This window comes from Microtus ochrogaster, unplaced genomic scaffold, assembly GCF_000317375.1.
Source record: "Microtus ochrogaster isolate Prairie Vole_2 unplaced genomic scaffold, MicOch1.0 UNK6, whole genome shotgun sequence".
Classification (NCBI taxonomy): Eukaryota; Metazoa; Chordata; class Mammalia; order Rodentia; family Cricetidae; genus Microtus; species Microtus ochrogaster.
Window position 1 is genome coordinate 13,025,499 of NW_004949104.1, and position 21,907 is coordinate 13,047,405.

Below are 21,907 nucleotides of genomic sequence, written 5' to 3' on the forward strand. Positions count from 1 at the left end.
AAAAGAAATCAGAGCCATCTCTGGTGGGAGGCTACCTATAAAAGCAGAGAGGCCGGACTTTATACTAGCCACCATGACACCTCCACACTTCACAGGGGCAGCTTGTGACTGACCTGAAGAAAAGAGCTGGTTCACAGAGGGATCCTCGATTTGCTTCCCCCGGGGCTCTTTATAAACGAGCTATTATTGTGACCCAGCTATGGTGCCCGGGGCAAGAGCAGCCCCAGGGGTGGGTTAGGAGGGCAGGGCATCCTTACAGTTGCTGACCGGGGTTCGCTGAGCTTTCATCCACCATTCGGTCGTACTCCAGCAGGAACTCATCCAGCTCGCCTGAGTCCCCGAAGGCACCCCACTCCGTGTTGACACACATGCGCCCCTCATCCCCTTCCACCAGCTCCACATTCTGCATCTCCTCCATGTAGCAGGCGTTGCAGCCAGTGCCTGCAGGGATGGGGCACAGAAGGTGGTAAGAACCGGGCATGGAAGCTGTGTAACGCAGAGTGGACGGGTCAGTCTGTGGGCTGTCCTCTAACAAGGATGCATCCTCACTCTACCTGCATAGTCCGGGCAGAGAGAAAAGGGGTGCCAGTGTGGTTTGACAACTGGAAATAGGTGTTGGGTGTCACTTTATTATTTTTTTAATTAAAAAAAACTTTTAAAGATATGAGTGTTTTTGTTTGCACGTAGGTTTGTGCACCGCAAGCATGCCTGCCTGGTGCCCATAGAAGCCAGAAGATGGAACTAGAGCTACAGACAGCTGTGAGCCATCATGCGGGTACTGGGAATCGAACCCAGGTCCTCTGGAAGAGCAACAAATGCTCTTAACTGCTCAGCTATCTCTCCAGTCCCTTGTTGTCTAGCGCTTTTGTTTGTTTGTTTTCGTTTTTCGAGACAGGGTTTCTCTGTAGCTTTGGAACCTGTCCTGAAACTCACTCTGTAGACCAGGCTGGATTTAAAATCATAGAGATTCGCCTACCTCTGCCTCCCAAGTGCTGGGATTAAAGGCACGCGCCACCACCACCTGACTGAATTCTCTCAATTTTTTTCAATCTTGGTGTTAGACATATTTCTTAAGATGAGCCTCTCCACCGTTGCAAATAATTCCAATCAGACCAAATTAGACCGAATAAAAGATGCCCACGTTTAATGCAGCATTCCCGGATGGGACAGGGGAAGGGAACACACAAACCCCAGAGACCACGTGTTCCTTTCCTGGGTGGCAGCCTGTAGGAGTATTCTCCCTGGGGAGGGGTCACTGCTTGAGGGCTTTCCCCGAGGTGGAGTCCAGACCAAGGCGACCCCCAGGGGAGGAGGCTTAGAATGGATACCAGGGGCTGGGGTGATGCTTCCAAACACTTGGTAATTATCATGAATACGATTTTAAATACTGAGCAGGCACCATGTGTGTTTGTGGGTAAATATGAGTGATGGGTTATCAAAAGGTAGCCCTCACTTTTGGATCTCCAGGTAGAGTTGCTGTAGCTCGGCCTGGGTTAAGTGAGGTGTCTTGAGAGCCCCAGGAGGAATTGTGGAGGACACAGATGGGGGACTATAGAGGGAGACACAGCCAGAGACATCTGGAGAGAGAACTTTCACTAAAAAGGAAAGATAGAAAATAGATACAGCAAACAGAAGGGAGATGCAGTGGGGTCAGGCTACAGCAGGGGTTCTCAGCCTGTGGGTTGGGGCAGGGGTCGCCTAAGACCATTGGAAATATCAGGCATTTACATTAAGATTCACAACAGTAGCAAAACTACTGTTATAAATTAGCACTCAGGAGGCAGAGGCAGAAGGAGCTCTGTGACTTCAAGACCTGGTCTAATAGTGAGTTCCAGGACAGCTGGAACTATATAGTGAAGCCCTGTCTCAAAACAACAACAAGCCAGGTGGTGGTGGCGCACACCTTTAATCTCGGCACTGGGAAGTAGAGACAGGCGCACTCTGTGAGTTCAAGTCTAGCCTGATCTACAGAGTGAGTTCCAGGACAGATAAGACTGTTACACAGAGAAACCCTGTCTCAAAAATCAAACAAAACCTAACAAATTATATATATGTGTGTGTATATTATATACATGTAAAAAGCATATATAATATATACATATATGTGTACATTTATTACAAATTATATGTGTGTGCACCTATAATGTTTTATATATGCACATATATAAAATGAATATATTATTTATCATATATTATTTAGGGGACAAGTATAAGCACAAATGAGAACCTACGAGTAGAAACACATGGTATTGGAGATCTGTCTCTGAAGGGCTATAGCACAGGGTTTTCTGGGTAATCAGGGCCCAGATTGTCCAAACAAACATCCCTACAGCTGCGTGCACAGCAGATAACTGATTTGATTGGTACACTCACTGCTTCGGAAGACCACAGGAACTTCTGAGACTGGGGTGGGGTGGGGTGGTTTTGAGTTCCCATCCCTGGTTAGGGGGTGAGAGCTATGGCTTCTTTTCCTGCAATGGCCTCCCCTCCAGAGTGGATTTAGGGCCTGGCAGTTCAGAGATTCAGTGCTGGGCCCCATGTCACGGGCAGGGCCAGGATGGGGTAGGGCCAACTAGCAGCACGGATGAAGCCACTTTTGCTGATTTTCTTCCACTTGGACAAATTTGTTCAGTATGGTCAATTTACTAGACAAAGTGGTTTAATTACATCCAGATAAGCAGGGCGGGTGTACAGCTGGCAGGCCACCTGATGCCCTGATGCTGCAAACATTGAAACAGTTCCCATCAACACACAGTTTCCGCAACACCACATCCCCAAGGCCACCTGGCTCAGGGGACAGGCCTCCCCTGACTGGCTCTCAATGTTAGTGCTCTGACATTGACCGCTAAGGCCCTGTGCAGCGGGGAAGGGTTACAGGGAACAAGCCCTTACCCACAATCATGCCAACCTCACACCGGTGGTCTTCATAGTAGCAAGAAATCATCGTGGCTACTGTGTCATTCACCATTGCCACCACATCCATCTCAAAGTCCTGCCGAGAAGTACAGAGACTATGGGAATGGAGCTGAGGAGAGGGCCCTGTGTGGAAGGAGGAGGGGCCCAGGACAGCTCCTCAGGGCAGGCAAAGGTGTCCTCACCCCTCTCCTCTTGATAGCATCTCGAAGAAGTCCTACGATGTTGTTCCCTTCAGCTCCGGAGGCCTTGAAGCCCTTAGTCCAGTTGAGCAGGATGCCCTGGAGGAGCAGGAAGGCATTATGGCTGCTGCTGTGGCCTTCAACCAACCAGATCATAGGTCCATGGCACCCCCATCTCCTGCTTCACATTTGAGGAAGTAGGCTCACACAGCTTTGAGAAGTATTGGGAACAGTTTTCTAAACACACACACACACACACACACACACACACACACACACACCCAGGACCTTGAGAATTTGCTCTTTGGTGAAGCTGTACCCTTCAGCATAAGAATGTTGGGCAACAAAGCTCGGGACTACGATTCGGAAGTAGAGGAAGGACAGGCAGGTCCCCGCGAGAACAGTGCTGAATAACATTGGGGTTCCTCTCTTCTGCTTCACATGAAGGTCTCACAGGAGGCTTTCTCTGTGGAACTTGGGGCTTAGAAAACCACTGGAGGTGTGGGTTTGGCTGCTGCTTTTGCCCCTTGGGACAAGACCTGCTTTTATCTCTGACACAGAGGTTGAAGCAATTTGTTTTGACTGTCAACTTGACTTTGTGTAGTGTCACCTGGAAGGGCCTATGGACATTGATCTTGATTACATTAATTGAGACGGGATGACTTGCCCCCAGTGTGGGGGGTGCCATTCCCGAGGTAGAGGCATGTTAAAAGCAAGCTGAATGCAAGCAAGCATGTTGTTCCGTGTTTCTGAGGTTTGCTAGTGAAGCCCCTGCCTTGTGCCTCCCCTGCTGTGATGCACTATAACCTGGAACTGTGTGAGCTAAGTTAAGCCCTTTCTCCCCTAAGTTGCTTTCATCAGAGTGATTTATCATAGCAACTATAAAGGAAACTAAAGCAGAGATTGTGTGTGTGTGTGTGTGTGTGTGTGTGTGTGTGTGTGTGTGTGCTGTAACTTATAAATTTCCCAGTGGGATAGATTCTCAGACCCTTCCCACTTCAGACTCAGCCAGTGAGGTATCTTTGTGCTTTGTGGTGAGCTGGGGCCCCAGCCTTATGGCCAGCTGCCACCTCCCACTGAGAGCAACTTGCTTAACCTGTTTCTTTACCTATAGTGGGGTGACCCGAGCTTGTCTCCTGAGAGGGTTTGCCACACAGCTGAAGTTGTGGCTGTTTGCCAAAGCTTTACAGATAGGAGGCAACAGGACCCACAACTGAAATCTCTCTTAAACTGGGGTGATTTTTAAAATACTTATTTATTTATTATGTATACAATATTATTTCTGCGTGTATGCCTGAAGGCCAGAAGAGGGCACCAGACCTCATTACAATGGTTGTGAGCCACCATGTGGTTGCTGGGAATTGAACTCAGGACCTTTGGAAGAGCAGGCAATGCTCTTAACCGCTGAGCCATCTCTCTAGCCCCCTAAGCTGGGAAGCTTTTACAGCCTGGGCTGGGAAGGCAGTGTGAGCAGAATTCTCCCTGGGTGTGTTTCCATCCATTCACCCCCCTTCCCGCTCCCCCTCTTGGCTCACCTTGTCTATGTCTTCGTGCCTTACAGGGAAGGAGAAGGTGAAGCCCAGGGGTAGTTTCTTGTGCTTCATCTGATGTTTGTCCAGGAAGTCAGAGATGCACTCGGAGATGTAGTCAAAGAGCTAGGAGTTGCAGCAGAGTGGCATTGGATCAGGGCTGGGATAGCAGCAGTTCTCCCTAGGGACTGTGCCAGAGCGTTCCCTTTGAGCTGCTAAGACATTTGACCCCAGAGGCTGCCACTGTATGCTGGACCTGTCTGCAGTCCGTTTCTCGTGAGGACTCAGGCCCTGTGCCTTCCCAAATGGAGAACCCTGCAGACTGCCGTCCTGAGAGCAAGAAGCGCAACACAGGCTGATCCCCAGTTTAGCTGCACCTCCAAGCCCCCCCCCCCACTTGCCCAGTGAGGACTGGCTGGCATCAAGCCTGGATGGCTGTCCCGTGAAGCTCTGTTGGGAAGCACATTCTTGACCATAACTATGATTTCTGTCTCTTTTGCTATTTCCTAGGTATCCTGACCACCTGACCCCTGCTGAAGGCTGGCCCCAGTTTCTCCCCATGGAATGGTTCAGATGAGTGGGCACTGATGAGTTTGCAGATGGGTGAGGGAGCTGGCTCATAACGTGCCAGTCCCAGGCTGAAGTACGCTGATGGAAGGCTGAGTGGCTACGGGCAACCTCTTGCCTGGTTGCCCCTCTGGTAATGGTTTTTGCTTTGTCCCTGGGAATGGGGGGGGGTCCTTCTATTTCTAGGTCCCACGTCTGAGTCTTCCTCATGCTTAGGGGACACTTGCTGCTTGGGCAGATAGTGTGACTCTTGCAATGCCACTTGGCATATACCTGTTGGTGGGTTAGTGATGGCCTGTAAGGAAGGCTGGGTTTTGAGAACTGCAGAATGCAGAAGGCTGGGCGAGCATGGCTCCTGGCTGCTCAGTCCTAAGCTTTGGTTTTCCTCTGGGAAACTGGACAGAAGCTGGGTTTTCCTCCTACTCCTGACCTCTCTTCAGCTCCTTCTTGTTCTGAGCAGACTGGAATTGGGACTTGGGACACTTTAAGCCCCTGAGCCACCTTCTTGGGTCTCGTTCTGGAGCTGGGGTGGCTGGCCCACCGTCTCTCCTGCTCTTGGAACCATCACCTCCCGAGATCCTGGGGAACCTTGACTCCTAGCCCAGTCCCTCAAGCCGCTCACCATCTCTGCGGTGCCCGTCATGGCGTCCTCGGGGATGGAGTACATCTGGTGTTTGGTCTTCACACTCCACTGCCCTGCATCCCCCTCTCCCACCTTCACCAGCATCACCCTGAAGTTGGTTCCTCCCAGGTCTAAGGAGAGGAAGTCTCCAACTTCTGCAGGCAAAGGGAGAGATGGTCAGCCTCGTTGCCTCTCTGACAGGAGGGGTAGGTATGGGGACCCCAGATATTGTGGTTGAGGAGAAGCGAGCCTAGACACTGGGGATGGGGCAATGGTAGAGCAAGCTGTGGAAGGGTCAAAGGTGAACTACGGAATATCAGTGGCAAAACCCTGCCTTAGCTAAAGGCAGCTGGAACCCAGAGAGCTACACAGAGACCTAGAGTAATGGACTGCACTCTGGTTAAGGAGGAAGTTCCCCAAGTGACCTTAGAGATGAGGGGGGGGGCAGTTCTCCTGTGGAATGATAGCTCCAGACTGGGCCTGAGCACCCCACGGCTTCAGGCAACTGGACAAAGGCCTATCCAGTGACTTAGGGATGCCATCATTTGCCTAGAGGGTCCTGTCTAGGGACAGAGGATCCCTGCGGTACCTGAGCCTTCTGGGGTGGAACGCACGTAGGTGGGCAACATCTTTACACTGGCCTCCTCGTGGGTCTCCAGTCTCAGGCCACGGTCCATCTCTTTCTGCATCCGCCTCATCACCTTCTTTAGGTCTTCCTCCTGCAGCTGGAACTCTGCCAGGATCTGCTCTACCTGTACCGGGAGGGGATGGGAGCCGCTGTGGCTGTCACCAGGAGCCTCCACACACCAAGGGTCTCTCTTTTGTTTTCTCACCCCAGACACAGGATGGTCCACATCTCAGACTATTTATCATAGCTTATTTCAAATATTCTCAACAATTACCCTGAGTACCCTGGAGGAGTGAACAGCAGGGAGCTGGGTAGCCTTTGCAGCACAATGCCTCATGCCTCCTATTGCCCCAAGACTTTGGATGAGGGGAGAAAAATGATCTAAATAGGACTTTGGTAAGGCGGGACTGGAGTAAAAAGAGCCAGGTTTTTTTTTTTTTTTCCTACTGCAGGACTTTATGGAATGAATGGGCCAGTATGCATAGGGTGGCCAAGACTAGAGCAGCTGGAGGACCCCAAGCACCAAGCAAGGGCCTGGCTAGCAAAGCACGGCCATCCACAGTGTGCGGGCTTGAAGCCCAGAAGGAGGACGCTCTCGCTATCAGCACAGGAGACCTGTGTACCAGAAGCTCAGAACCAGCGCTGCTGTTTCTGCATGTGGAGGGCTGGGTAGAACAGTAAACCCGGTAGACTAAGCTGAGCACAGTGATGCTATCGCCTTTGCTTGGAGCTGGGGCATGTGACTCAGTTCATCAGTGTCAGGTGAAGGGAAGCCTGGTTTTAGCAGGAGAGGGGAATCCAGGGGCTCTTAGATTGTGAGCACTGCGGTGTAAGGATGTGATGGTTGGCATTGCAGCAGTCACCTCGTAGCCATGCAGAGAAAGACGGGAAGGAAAAGACTGTTAGTCTACTGCACATGCCAGAGAAGGAAGGTTGATGCCAGGCCAACTTAAGGAGCAGTCATGTAAGCCATGGGGCGTCAGACTCATGGTTTCTGTCAATCAAAAGCATTCCCAAGAGATATGGAGCATTGGTTAATGATGGCTTAAAAAAAAAAGTCCCCACATAGAGTTTAAATTCAGGGAAATCAGAAAGAAATAGGGCTGATAAGGGTTCTGGCAGAGGCACCGAGCAGAAGCCAGCATCAGCTGGGTATGAGGTGAACGTGTGGCCAGTCTCTTCTGCCATCAGCCCTGCAGAGCAGGCCTCTGGACGTACTCAGCTCTCTGTGGAACAATGCGTGTTGTACCTGGAAATCCAAAGCAATATCCCCAAAGCAACCCCTCGGCCTCTTTTGTCTCTTTCCTAGACTTGTAGAATTTACTGAGAGTTAGTAGCTGTAGTAAGCTTGGCTTCTCTCTTGAGGTTCAGCTCAGAGGGACCCAGTGACTGGCTGGGTGTGGGCACTCAGGAAGGCACCCAAGGACAGACCAGGAACGGTGACACATACCTCTAATCCCTGTGCTTGGGAGACAGAGGCAGGAAACCCTGTCACAAAAACCAAACCAAACAACAAACAACGAAGGGACCCAATTATAAGATGCCTGTGACCTGTGGTTTCATGACACAGGCAGGGCTGATCTTAACAAAAATTCAACCCTCAGGCCCTGTTGGGCCCCTGCCTGCCTCTCTGTCCAGTCAGTTCCTCTAGGTGACCAGAGGCTAGACTCTGGGTTAGGGTTAGGGTTAAGGTTAGGGTTAGAGTTATGATTGCCTTCAGGTTGAAATTCTTCATGAAAGGAGCCCACACTTCAAGCTGGGTCCCTGAAGAGAATCAGGGCTAGGGACTTGGCCCAGGGTGACTGGGTGGTGTGTGGCTGGACTATGTGGTTGATGAGAGCTCCAAGTGACTCGTGCCTTCTTTATGGAGCTGAGAACTTGTCCAGAGCTTAGAGGTCCCAGTGACACTGTGACAAATGGGTGCTGTTGGTTCTTTCTCACAGAGGTGGGGATTGGCAGGGCCAACCTGTCTGTGTCTTCATCTTCCTGATGAAGATGAAGTTTGGGAAAACCAAGTGTACTGCATGGTGCCCAGGCTCAGCAGCTCCTCAGGCAGAGTGTGTGCCCTGAAGGTCTGGACACCGGAAACCAAACTGATAGCACCTGTCGAGAGGACCAGTACTGTCTCTATCAACACTTACTTTTGATTCAGTAACGTTGGGACACAGAGTCTGCAAACACTTAAGTACACAAGAACCTCCTCTACGAAAGAAGACCCTCCCCCCAAGTACACCCCAATACCCTGTATTCACCTGCAAGGCCAGGACGAATTAACCCAAGACACCTGTCACTACCATGTCACCTTCTTCGTCCTTTCCAGAGAAGGAGGGAGAGCTTTCTGGCATTGAGGAAGTGAGATGGGACCTTCTGTAGAGCCCGGTCCCATTCTCAAAAACGGAATTGCATCTGGCCTATAGATCTGCCAACATTTAAAAATCTATTTAAAACTGAGATCCCTTTCAGGAAATCTAGATTTCTATAAAACTGGGTCTGCGTGCTCGCTGAGGATATAGGGAAGTGGGGAGCCTGCCCCCCAGTGGCAGAACTGGTCTAAGTCCCCTGGTCACAGAGCCCTCATTTTGAGCCTTGGCCAAACCTGGCCTTACTCATCCAGACCACTGGGGCTAGAAAGACATGCTCACATACCCCCATATTCCTTCCCCAAGCCTGGCGATGCAGGTTGGAGGTGGAAGTGGAAGGGTTTACGCTGAAGTTGTTAAGGGGTTCTGCTCTTGCTGTGGAGAGTTTTCCTTGGAAACCGAAGCCCCTTCCTCAGAGTGCATTGGGCCTGACGATGCCCCCACTTCTGGCACCAGGTCAGTGTACAACTTGGGGCGGGATGGTCTGACCAGGAGCGGCTTCACAACTCTTTAGGCTGTGGGTATTGGAGGGCAGAGATGGACATCACGCCATAATGAACTCTACCTAGCAGTTCCCACAGGTTGTGCACAGGGACAAGAACTATAGGCCAGGCTCACCATTGTCATCCCTGGGTCTCCCCCACACTCCTGAATCATTCCAAGACACTTGTAGGACCTGAATACACATTGTCCAACCCTTCCCCACAAACCCACAGAGCCAGGAGTGCAGAGTTGGGTAGTGAGCAGATGCCTGGGCTCAGAGCCTACACCCACCCATTGGGCTGCTTCCTACATAATTTTGGGACCTGACTTTGGCTGGCATCCAGTGAGACAGTCTGCTGTGCGTGTCTCTAGAAGGGTCTCATGCTGCAGGGAGACACTGTTAATTCGCTAGCTTCTCTTGTGCACCTTGTCTGAGAAATCACTGGATGCATAACCAAGGTTCAAGGCCACAAGCAAACAGGGCTTTTCCTGTGGGAGAACTCCCCTCCTCATAATTCCCTGAAGAGCACTGGAAGGTCTCCTTAGCAGATGCCAGCTCTGGGCAGTGTGCTGTGTGATGTGTGGGATGTTAGAGAGGAGCTGAGAGCACGTTTGCCATCTGTCTGTCCAAGAGCATCTGTCCCAACGCTCACAGAGAGCCACAGAAAAGAATTACATGACACTGGACCTGGGTCAGGTGGAGAGGAGAGGTGAGGGGAGGGGAGGAGAGGGGAGGGAAGGAAAAGGGAGGAGAGGGAGAGGGGGTGAGGAGAGGGGGAGGGGAGGAGAGGAAAGGGGAGGAGAGGAAAGGGGAGAAGAGGGGAGGGGAGGGGAGGAGGCAGGCAACATGGTTTGTAAAGAGAGAGTGCAGCTGATGTTAAGGGAATGACCCACAGACATGTGAGAAGCCTGAGACTCTGGGCTACAGAATGGGAACTTCTTGGATGTTCCACAGAGTGGAAGTGGGGATATTAGGCTGTCTCCACAGTCTGGGTACAGTGACAGTGAGCATGGGACAGAGAGATGGCAAGGGCTAAAGGACATGTGCATTTGCTGGCAGCTTGAGGTGTAGGGATTTTAGGTAGGGACACATTGGGAGATTCCCATGGGCTAGCCTGAGCAGCTAGAGCAGGGCTCCATTGCGACTGAGCATTCTGGGAAACTGATCTAAGCACGCCACCCATCTGCCGGCCTATGAGTGGCTGTGTGAGAACAGAGGTCAGGGGGACAGTGGAGATGCACACTTGAAAGTCCTCAGTATGGAGATTTCTTAAGGCTACAAGTCTGGAAGAGTTCACAGGTCAGATAGCAAAATGGGAGGAATGGAGCCGGCAGAGTCAAATGCCCTGAGCCAGCTTTGGGATCCCACCTTAGAACGCAGTAAAAAAAATAACACACCATCTCTGGTCAGTGACGATACATGCCTTTAATCCTAGCTCTTGGGAGGCAGAGATAGGCAGGTCTCTTGAATTCAAGGCCAGCCTGGTCTGTAGAGTTAGTTTGAAGAGACCAAGGCTACACAGAGAAATCCTGTCTCGAAAAACCATAATAATAATAATAATAACAACAACAATGCAGTGTTACATTCACCAGATGAAGAGGTCTCCTTAGCACTGGGAGAGGTGGCCCCAAGGAACTGTAGACCTCAGAGAACCTGGACAAAGGCTAGAGAAGCCTGTGGATAAAAGCTACAGTGCCCAAGGTCTAGAGATAGTCTCAGTGCCCCATGTCCAGCCTCAGACTGGCCTCTCTTTTCCCTGCTATAAACACAGGAATAAATGACCCTAGGCCAGTCATCCACGTACTCCTAAGGAACAGAGCCCCACAGTCTTCCAAGTACAGTCATAAGGGATCTCTGAGCGACAAGCAGCACTAGGAAAAGCCCCCAGCCTAGGCACCGTTGTCCCAGGAACAAGTCCCCTTGAGGAAGAGATGGAGGAGAGGCACCAGTGAGGAGGGGAGAGAGGGGAGAAGGGCCATACCCAGCCTCCTTACAGGACTGCATCTGTCCTTCTACGGCCCCTCAATCCTTCTCTCCAACCTCAGGGTACTGGCTTCTCCAGCCTGCTAATGGCCCTTACCAGAGTCAACTGCGTTCTGCTCCTTGTAGTATCCATAGCCATCTCTCCGAGAGGACAAGCCACAGGGAGCTGGGGAAGCAGAGATGTTCCTGCCTCCTGAGGCCACCTGTGGCAGGTGAGGGCTGTCTGACTGAGTGTTGCAAGAGCCCGGCGGCCAAGGGCTTCTGCTCTAATGGGCCAGATGCGTGGCTTCTGAAATACTCTGCCTCCTTACATAGGGTCAGGGCCAGGCGAGGACAAGGGACCACGTGGGGTCAGGTTTAACAAAGGCCACAGGGATAAGGCTATGAGGCAGGCTGCTGTGCTCTTTGCACACTGCTGGGGATTGCTATGGAGAGGCTGACAGGGTGGCTGGAGCCAGTCCACCCACACCCCACCTCTCAGCCTTGTTAAGGAAGATGGCAGTGGGTGCTTTGAAGGGCCAGAGGGGAAGCAGGTATGTGTGCGCTGAGGAACTGTGCACGCCAGTGAGGCTTCCAATGGGGATCCCCAGGAGTTTACATCTATGGAGGGCTGGCTATGCATGTCACACGGTCTGAGGCTCCATCATGGAACCTGGGTGGGAAGGGGAGGCTGGGAAGGGAAGGAAGCCAGGTTTCTGTGGAAAGAGGATAGAGCTTAGCCACAGGGAAGGGGTTTGGGAATGGGAATGGGAGGGGAGAGGAGGGGAGGGACGCCTGTGCAGTACTAACAAGGGTAGGTTCAGGTTCTCGGGGCTGCTCTGACATGTCCCCCAAGTAAAACAATACTGAGTGTTTCATTCAGAATTCTTTTACTGCCGTGGGCCCTCCTTAGACTTCCTTGAACCCAAACAGCAAGAATCAGAATGGAGGAGGCCATTACATTTTGTGACAGACAATCTCAGGGCACAGGCTCTCTGTGAGTTCCTCCCTGAGGTTCAGACACCTCCTGGTCCTTTGCTTGGGTTTGGCGGGGACTGACCCCAACATGCTCTGCACTCTCTGGCATCTCCAAGTTCTGCTAAAATTAGCTGCCATTGGCAAGTAGGTCAGGGTACAGAGGGTGCCTGGCCAGGCTCTCCCGCAACAGGCCAGGATGGTCACCCCTGACACGATCGATCTCTTCCCAAAATAGAGCAAAGCTGTCCTCATCAGACCTCATGTGACAAGTCTCTCATCACCCAACCCCTGGATCCCTTTTCCTGTGGGGAGAGAGCTCATGCCTGAATTTGAGGTGCCAGGTCAAGGAGCAGCTGCCTGGGGGTCTTGCTCCCATCTTCTGGGGCAAGCCAGATAAGGAGGAGGCAAATCCTTAAGCTCTGATCTCAGGGAGGTGGGAGATGGGGTGTTGACCAAGGCAAAGTCAGAAACAAACCAACCCACTTTCTGTCTTGGCTAGACTGTACATGAGCAACAAGCATCCTCCCAGAACCTGTTTCCAGGAATGAGCTCTCCATCCACTGTACTTTTGAAGGAAGAATGGTACCTAACTGGCTAAGCACAGAGCACCCACCCTCCTGTGAACCCATCTTGTCCCTGAGCACCGTGGTGAAGCAAGGGTAGTGTAACACAATGTTCTTCCTTTTTTTTTTTTTAAACTTTATTTAACTTTATTTCATGCACATTGGTACAACAATGTCAGATTCTCTGGAACTGGAGTCACAGACAGCTGCGAGCTGCCATGTGGATGCTGGGAATTGAACCCGGGTCCTCTGGAAGAGCAGTCAGTGCTCTTAACCACTGAGCCATCTCGCCAGCCCCCACAATGTTCTTCCTACACTCTAGAGTTGTGCCTGGATAGCCTGTCCAGAGACAAGGGATCCTGACAGAAGGCTCCTTGGGGACAAGATCTCATGATGCATGACACCACACAAGAAGCTGCCCAAACACCATGTCTGCTTAGGATTTGGAGAAAACAGTGGAGCTTTGCAGCCATGACTTAGGACATCTCTCCATCTTTTTCTGCTAGGGTGAGGAAAGCGAGCAGACCAAATGGATCGTTTTCTGTTGGTAATATACCTCCTTCTCTCTCTCTCTCTCTCTCTCTCTCTCTCTCTCTCTCTCTCTCTCTCTCTCTCTCTGTATGGCATCTGTGTGCAGGTGTATGTACCTAGGCACTGCCGTGCAGAAGAGGCCAGAGAAAGCTATTGGGTGTCTTTCTCTATCACTCAACGTCTTAGTTTTTGACACAGGGTCTTACAGTGAACACGAGGCTCATGCTTTCAGCTAAGCTGGCTGGTTAGTGGGCTCCCGGGATCCCCCTGTCTCTGCCCTCAAATGCTGGAGTTTCAGTAACGTGTACTCACACCCAGTTTTTACGTGGGTCCTGGGAATTCAAACTCCGGTTCTCTCACTCGCATAGCAGTGCTCGTACCCAGTGAACCACCCCTTCCCCATTGCTATGCCTTCTTCCCTTCCTCCTCCTCCTTTTTCAGATGCTTGTGAGCCACCATGGGGTTACTGGGAATTGAATTCAGATCTCTGGAAGAGCAGCCAGTGCTCCCAACCCTGAGCCATATCTCCAGGGCCCCCCTCCACGTTCCTTCTTATTCAAGAAGCTAATTCATATGCAGGCCTGGATTTTCTTTTTCAGTTACCTCGAAGCAATGGCGTGACAAGTGTAGTAACTGATATTCAAGCTTATTTGTCCTAATATCAAAAATGGAGCAAGGCGGTGGTGGCAGAAGCAGGCAGATCTCTGTGAGTTTGAGGACAGCCTGGTCTATAAGAGCTAGTTCCAGGACAGGCTCCAAAGATACAGAGAAACCCTATCTTGAACCCCTCCTCCAAAATGGGCCACAACACTGTGTGGTACTTCCATGTAGTGATAACAAAGGTAACGCTGAAACCTGACAAGATGGCTCACTGGGTAAAGTATCTGCCACAGAAGCCTGAGGACATGAGTTTGATTCTGGAACCCGTGTGAAGATGAAGGAGTGGAAGCTAGGGAGATGGCTTAGCAGTTAAGAGCACTGGGTGCTCTTCCAAAAGACCCAGGTTCAACTCCTAGCATCCACATGGTAACTCACAACCTCTGTAACTCCAGTTCCCTCTTCTGTCCTCTCTGGGCACCAGGCACACACATGGTACATAGACACACATGCAGGCCAAACATCCAGAAATATAATGACAGAAAAATAGATGGCGAGAACCAACTCCAGGGAGCTGTTATCTGACTTCCACCAGTGTGTGAAGGCACGTGTGACACCTACCCACCCACATACACAATGCAATAATAAGTTAAAATGTTGAAAATAAAAATATTTTTGAAAAAGTAAGGCTGATCTAGATTATTTTTAAAAATCAATGCGTATGGCTGTTTTGCCTGCATGCGTGTTGTTGGTGTGCTATGTGTGTACAGGGCTAGAGGAGACCAGAGGAGGTCACGGGATCCCGAGACTGGACTTCGGATGGTCGGGAGCCCCTGTGTGGGTACTGGGAATGGGACCCAGAAGAGCAGCCAATGAGTGCTCTGAACTGCTAAGCCTTCTCTCCAGCTCTCAGGTTGATCTTTTCCTGTTAGCATATGTGGTCGTTAACTATGAAATAGCCCTCGCAGGATCGTGTGTTTGAACACTGGGTCCCCAGTTGGGGGTGCTATTTTAGAAGGTTCTAGAATCTCTAGGATAGTAGCTCTGAACCTGTAGGTCATGACCCCTTTGTGGGGGTTGAATGACCCTTTCACAGGGGTCGACTATCAGATATCCTGCGTATCAGATATTTACTTTATGACTCACAACAGTAGCAAAATGACAGTTATGAAGTAGCAATAAAATAATTTTATGGTTGGTGTCAGCACAACCTGAGGACCTGAGCCATATCTCCAGGGACCCCCTCCACGTTCCTTCTTATTCAAGAAGCTAATTCATATGCAGGCCTGGATTTTCTTTTTCAGTTACCTTGAAGCAATGGCGTGACAAGTGTAGTAACTTATATTCAAGCTTATTTGTCCTAATATCAAAAATGGAGCAAGGCGGTGGTGGCAGAAGGGTATTAAAGGGTCGCAGCGCTAGGAAGGCTGAGCACCACTGCTCTAGGAGATGGCGCCTCCCTCGAGGAAGTGAATCCCTTCCTGATTACAGCCAGACCCCACTTGATGCTTTCTCTCCACTTCCTGACTGTGGACTCAGTGTGAGACCAGCTGCCTCACAGTCTACAGGTATTCCTTCCCCGCCACGATGGACCTGTCCCCTAAAACTACCGGCCAAAATAAGGCTTCCCTTATTAGCTCCTGAAACTCACTCTGCAGACCAGGCTGTCCTCAGACTTACAGATATCTGCCTGCCATTGTCTCCCGAGGGCTGAGATTAAAGGAGCATGTCACCACTGTCCATCTCTCAAGTTGCTTCTTAGCAGATATTATCACAGCAAAAAGTAACTAATACAGCATGCAAAGATGTCAGTGACATTCTGTCGAAAGGGGTTGGTGGCCACCCTCCTGTAGCTCACTACTGGACACTGTCTCTGGTACACTTTAGGTATCTCCCCGTGCTGTGTAGGTCTAGCCTGGGTAACTGCCTCTGGTATACACTTTAGGTATATCCCCCCCCGTGCTGTGTAGGTCTAGCCTGGGTAACTGCCTCTGGTATACGCTTTAGGTATATCCCCGTGCTGTGTAGGTCTAGCCTGGGTAACTGCCTCTGGTATACACTTTAGGTATATCCCTCTGTGCTGTGTAGGTCTAGCCTGAGTAACTGACAGAATCTTGCAGAAATGATGGCACTATGCCATAAGACACGGTGGCTCTTGTGTCTTTTTCTCTTTTAGTCGGTTCCCTCTGAGGGAGGTCCAGAGCCATCGGTGAGACCATGATACAGGAAGCTGAGTGTCCTCATGACATTGGGAGAAATAAGTGAAGAAACCACTAATTTGCCATATTGGAAGCAGATCTACCAGCCATGGTCAAGCTCCCTGCTGCTGCCCAGACACCCCTTGACCAAATCTCAGGGGAGAACAGAAGGCAGACTTCCTGCTGGACCAGAGACCGAAGCCAGCTTGTCTTGAAAGGGTTTGTTTGTTTTAAACACAGCAGCAGGTTTCTAAAACAGGACAGACGGTTGTTTCTTTTTGATATTATTTGTTAATGACATTTTTCCCATGGATATGTGTACATGATATTGATAATTTTCACAAGGGAGGAAATACAACAAATGGGCCACCATAAGGGTGTCAATATGAATAATTTTAGTTTTATTTCCTGTGCCCTGGCATTTTGCCTGCATGTGTGTCTATGTAAGGGTGTCGGATCCTCTGGAACTGGAGGTACAATCATGAGCTGCTATGTGTGTGCTGGGAATTGAACCCAGATTCCCTGGAGGAGCCATCTCTCCAGCCTGAGTAGTTTTATTTTCATATATCTGGTTTTTTCCACATTTTTGTGATGAATGGAACATTTTTTTACTTTTAAAGAGACTTATTCATTCTTATTTTATGCATGTGGAAGTTCTGCCTATGTGCATATACGTGTACCACATATATGCCCAGTGCCCACAGCAGCCAGAAGAGGGTAACGCATCCCCCTGGACCTAGAGTTATTAATGGCTATAAGCCATCATGGGAATAGAATCTGGGTCTTCTACAAGTACCCTTAACTGATGAGCCATCTATTATTATAATATGTTGAGACAGGGTCCCACTGTGTAGCTCTGACTGGCCTGCAACTTGCTGCATAGACCAAACTGGCCTCAGACTCACAGAGATCCACCTGCCTCCACCTCCCAAGTGCCAGGCTTAAAGGCAGGAGCCACCACATATGGCTGGCATATTATTTTTAAATTGGGTTTTAAAATAGAACAGAATGAAGGGGCCACACTTACTGATTTTTTTTTTTTTTGTACAAAAGCTCCAAGGCCCAGATCCACAGTTATATTGGCCAAATTTCCAGTCCCTTTATGCCAGAGGGAAATAGAGAGGATGCTAGGGGGCCCACAGTGCCAGCCCATCCCCCAGTTGGCCTGTTCTCTGACTGCCCTCAGCACTAGCCAGGCTCCAGGTACAGGCACCCTGATGCAATCGGGTATGGAGGCCAGTGAGTGTCGCAAGTGTTTGCTTACCACAGAGTAAACTAGAAGTTGGCTGGGCCTTTGTGTGAAGGGCAGGCCATGGGCCTGGTGAGTGGGAGGTGTCAGACAGGGAGCGAGTAGTGGTTTGTGACTAGGATGCTGGGAACTGAGAGCCAGCAGAGCACACCCTGTAAATGCCACAGCTAATCTGAGAGCGGTGACTGCATCTTGTAGGATGCTACGGCGGAGTTTTGACACAAATGACAGCTCTGTGCTTTGTGGAGACTGAGGCCCGTGAGAGTTAAGGGATGCAAGGGTGCTCCAGTTAGAAACCACTCAATGAGTTCATACCCAGGCCATTCTGATTCCAAGATTGTTAAGATTTAACCTCCTCTTGCTCTCCTTCGTCCTTCGAGACAGGGTCTGGCCGTAGCCCATGATGGCCTCGAACTCATGATTCTCCTGCCTCCACCTCCCACCCAGGTGCTGGGATGACCGTTGCTCAAGACTTCATTCTTCCTGACTAGATGTGGAGGGAGCATTCTAGGACCAAGCACACATGGCTGAGGAAACAACCTCAGAACTGCTTCCATGCGAAATAAATGTGGAGACTTCGGCTTTAGCTGGCAGGGTGTTGTAGCCAGTCTGCTTGGCTCCGACAGCCGGAGGGGCTAGAGGTCTGGGGCCCCTGTCACGAGCAATGCTCAGCCCTACAGGGCATGTGATGGGGACAGGACGGAGGGGGTGCGCGCGGTGAGGATGGAGCAGCGCGTGCAGTGAGCTTGTGGTGGAATGGCGTGCAGTGCGGGAGCAGAATGTGGGTGAGGAACGGAGTCGTTTCTGTTTCGATACCAAGTTCATCTTTGCTGCTGCTCACTGCTGTTGCCTTCCCTCCGTCACTGATTTCAGAGCCCAGCCTTCTCGGGCTTCCGACTATAGACTGAGGCTCTCCTGGAGCCATCGTTGCCTTCAGCAACAGTCCAGGACCTCTGAGGCATCTAGACTCATGACTCGTGGCTACCACAGTCTTAGCCATTGTTGGACTGCCCGGACCATATGGTGTAAGCCACTCTAATAAATCCCCTTTTATCCCTATTAATTCTATCAGTTATGTTCCGCTAGAGAACTCGAACTGATACAGTCCGCAAGGAAATAGGAATCATAGTGAAGAAAAGAATCCAAAAGAAATATCTAGGGAGCTCAGACATGGAAGTCAGAGGTTAAGTCAACTGTCTTAGACATGCATAGTGGATGGAGAATTGGGGGAAGTCAGGCGAGAGCTATAGGAACCGATAAAGATAATAATAAAAGCACTGAAATTATTAAAAAGGAACCCAATAGAAATTTTGGAGTTTAAAAGCAGAATAACTGATGTAGAAATATCACTGAAGGGCTCAACAGCAGGTTTTGGGTTATTTATTTTTATTTATGTGTAGGGGTGTTTTAATAGAAAGTATGTCTGTACACAACAGGCGTGCCTGGTCCTTTACAGGCCAGAAAGAGGGCGCTCAATCCTCTGGGACTGGATCTACAAACAACCTTGTAAGACACTGTGTGTGTGCTGGACATTGAACCTGGGTCCTCTGGAATAGCAGTCAGTAGTCTTAACCATTGGGCCATCCCTCCAGACCTCAGTCAGAGATCCTAATGGACATAGGATGGAATCAGGGAAGTCGAAAATAAGGCAATGGGAAGTATTCGGTCTGCAGAACAGAGTAAGAAAAGTGAGAGGAAGGGAACAAAACCCAAGGGACCCATGAGACCTACCCAACATTATTGTAAAGACCGCGGCTGTAGAGGGAGAGGGGCGGCGAGGGGCGGCGAGGGGCGGCAAGGGGCGGCGAGGGGCGGCGAGGGGCGGCGAGAGGCGGGAGAGTAGCTGAAGAAATAATGGTGACACCGTTTTCCAAGTCTGCTGCAAAATAAAAACACACACACAAACTCCGAGCAGAAGCAACTGTGAGTGATCCAAACTGAGACAGTTTATAGGCGTGGTGTCAGCAGGCAGAGACTCTTGAAACCCGCAAGGAGAGTGAACACGGCACACACGGAAGCCGCAGGGAGACCATTGGAAGCCACACAGGCCACAAGGCAGCAGCGGCATCCTTAAAACCCAGGAAGAAAAAGCTGTAACTGAGAGCTCCGTGCCTTCAAAACTCGTCTCCAGCAGAAACAGAAAGGAGATGAGGAGATATTTCAGATGAACAGAACCAGGCAGACTTCATCCCCAGTACGCCTGCCCCACAAGAAATGCTCCAGAGAGGTATTCTAGGGGGTAGTTGAGAAACTGTGTGGCTGAGCGGGGACCCAGGGTGGGACAGAACAGAGTTGTGGTTCCCATAAACATCCCAACCCATGGCACCTGTGAATATGTCACTTTATGTGACACAGACGGAAACACAGCTGACATTGTACTCAGCGGTGAAAGACTTAACTTTTTTCTCCACTAAGTCAGGAACATGACACTCCTCTTCAACACAGTGCCGAAATGTCTAGCCAGAACGATTGTGGAAGGAAAAACAAAAGATACCCAAACTGCAAAGGGCTAAAGTGTTTGAATCTCAAAGCTCATATGTAAAACCCCAATTACCAGTGGGACGATCTTAGGGCAAGGTCTCTAAGAGGTAGTTAGGGCACAAGGACAGAGGTATCGGGACTGTAATTAATGCCTTTACGTGAGGTTCCGGAGAGCTTCTTGCCCCACCCACCATGAGATGGTATTGAAAATGACACATGAGAATGGGCCCTGACCCAGCACAGCTTCATCTCACACTCCTAGACTCCAGAACTGTGAAAAAGTTTACAAGTGGCTTAATTTATAAAATTTTCTTTAGCAGCCAAATGAACTACAAATCGTCTCCAATTCAGATGACATCATTGTATCTGTAGAAGGGCACAGATAATCCACAAAAATGTTTGCGTCAATTCATAAAAAAGTCATTTGCATTTTTATCCACCTGCAACAAGGCATTAAAAAAAAAACCAAGAAAGTGACTCCATTTACAACAGTGCCAAGGAAGGAGCTCCTGGGGGATAAAACCAAGGGATGAAAGACTCATTGACCGCTGAAGACCACTGAAAGACGCGAGAGACACCTTAGCAGACAGAGGCGCCAGTGCTGGGGAAACGCTACCCCAGTGACCTGCAGTCTCGACAGGCCCTAACAATATCCAATTATGTTTTTGCGGAAGGAAAAAACTTATTTTAAAATCAACACAGAGTCTCAAGGAACCCTGAATATTCAAAACAATCTTGAAAAAAAAAAAACAATTAGAGGATCCATAGTTCCAGTTTCAAAGTTACTGCAAAATGGCCTAGTAACCAAAAGGGCATTATGATCGATGTTGCTTTAATGGCGCACACACAAGCCAGCGAGACAGAATAGCAGGTCTAGGAACAATTGCCCTTGCATGCCTTGACTCTTGACAAAGGAACCAAGACAATTCAACGGAAGAAAAACGATCCCTTCGGATGGGTAAATTTGGTGTCCATGTACATAAGAATAAACAGAATTCTCCCCAACACCATAACAAAAGTGAGCTGGAAGGGCCTCAAAGGGCGAGAGGACGCACATGGTGGTGTCGCGTCTGTGTGAGAATAGCACAATGGAATCCATCACTTCATATGCCAATCCAAAGTTAGTTAAAGAAGAAATGTAACCAAATGGTGAAGTCAGATCACTCTTAGAAGATACAGGATAAACCTCAGTGGGCTTAACAGTGGCCTCCTTTTAACTTTTTGTAGTGTTGAAGATCAAGTCTAGGCCTTTACGCCAGTGAGCTATGTACCCAGTCCTGGAATAACTTCTGAGGTGTGACACCAAGGACACTGGCACAAGAGGTCACAGATAATCAGATACCAACTTTTAAGCGCTTGTGGTGGCCTGTTCCGTAGCTAAAGCCTCAGGAGCCTGAGACAGGAAGATCATCTGAACTTAGGAGTTCAAGGCTAATCTGGGCAACATAGCAAGAGGCCTATCTCAGAAAACAACAACCACAAACTTAGTGGGTAGATGAGCACTATTCAGAGGGTACTGGATGAAAGAAAATAATTGCAAATCTTGCAACAAGTAAGGAAGGGCTTAATCCATATATATCAATAAAGAAAATTTTTACAACTCAACAATAACAAAAAAGTAAATAACGCCATGTATTGGGCAAAGGATTAGAGCAGACCTTTTTCTCAAAAAGATTTAAGAATGGACAAAGAGCACGTGAACAGACACTAGTCACTGGGGAAATGCTAAGCATAACTCTGAGACACCCACCACTAAGACAGGTATGTTAAAAAAAAGAAAGACAGATTTTCTGGGCAGGGGACAGAAAATAATAGGTGTTGTTGCCATGGTGACGTATTGGCAGAGGAGAGAGTTTGGGTCTTTCATACATTGCTGGTAGGGATGTAAATAATTCAGTTGCTGTGCAAAACAACTTGTGCAAAGTTAAACATGGAGAATACCATCTGACCCATCGATTGCACCCTTAAGTACACACTCTTAAAGAACGGAAACGGGGACTCAAACAAATTCTTGCATGCAAATGGTCAGTCTTTAGGAGTGATATTCACAGTACCCAAAAGGT

The 21,907-nt window shown here is 49.6% G+C and overlaps 1 protein-coding gene across 1 annotated transcript in view; it reads right to left on the bottom strand.

Annotated features, from left to right (window-relative positions):
- Gck (glucokinase) overlaps nucleotides 1-21,907 on the bottom strand; it is a 35,673-nt gene that overhangs the window by 3,135 nt on the left and 10,631 nt on the right. The window contains exons 2-7 of the mRNA XM_026788737.1: nucleotides 6,403-6,565; nucleotides 5,814-5,968; nucleotides 4,631-4,750; nucleotides 3,099-3,194; nucleotides 2,893-2,992; nucleotides 258-441 (exon numbers count right to left, since the gene is read on the bottom strand). Coding sequence (XP_026644538.1) covers nucleotides 258-441; nucleotides 2,893-2,992; nucleotides 3,099-3,194; nucleotides 4,631-4,750; nucleotides 5,814-5,968; nucleotides 6,403-6,565 — 818 coding nt within the window. The remainder of the gene's footprint in view (nucleotides 1-257; nucleotides 442-2,892; nucleotides 2,993-3,098; nucleotides 3,195-4,630; nucleotides 4,751-5,813; nucleotides 5,969-6,402; nucleotides 6,566-21,907) is intronic.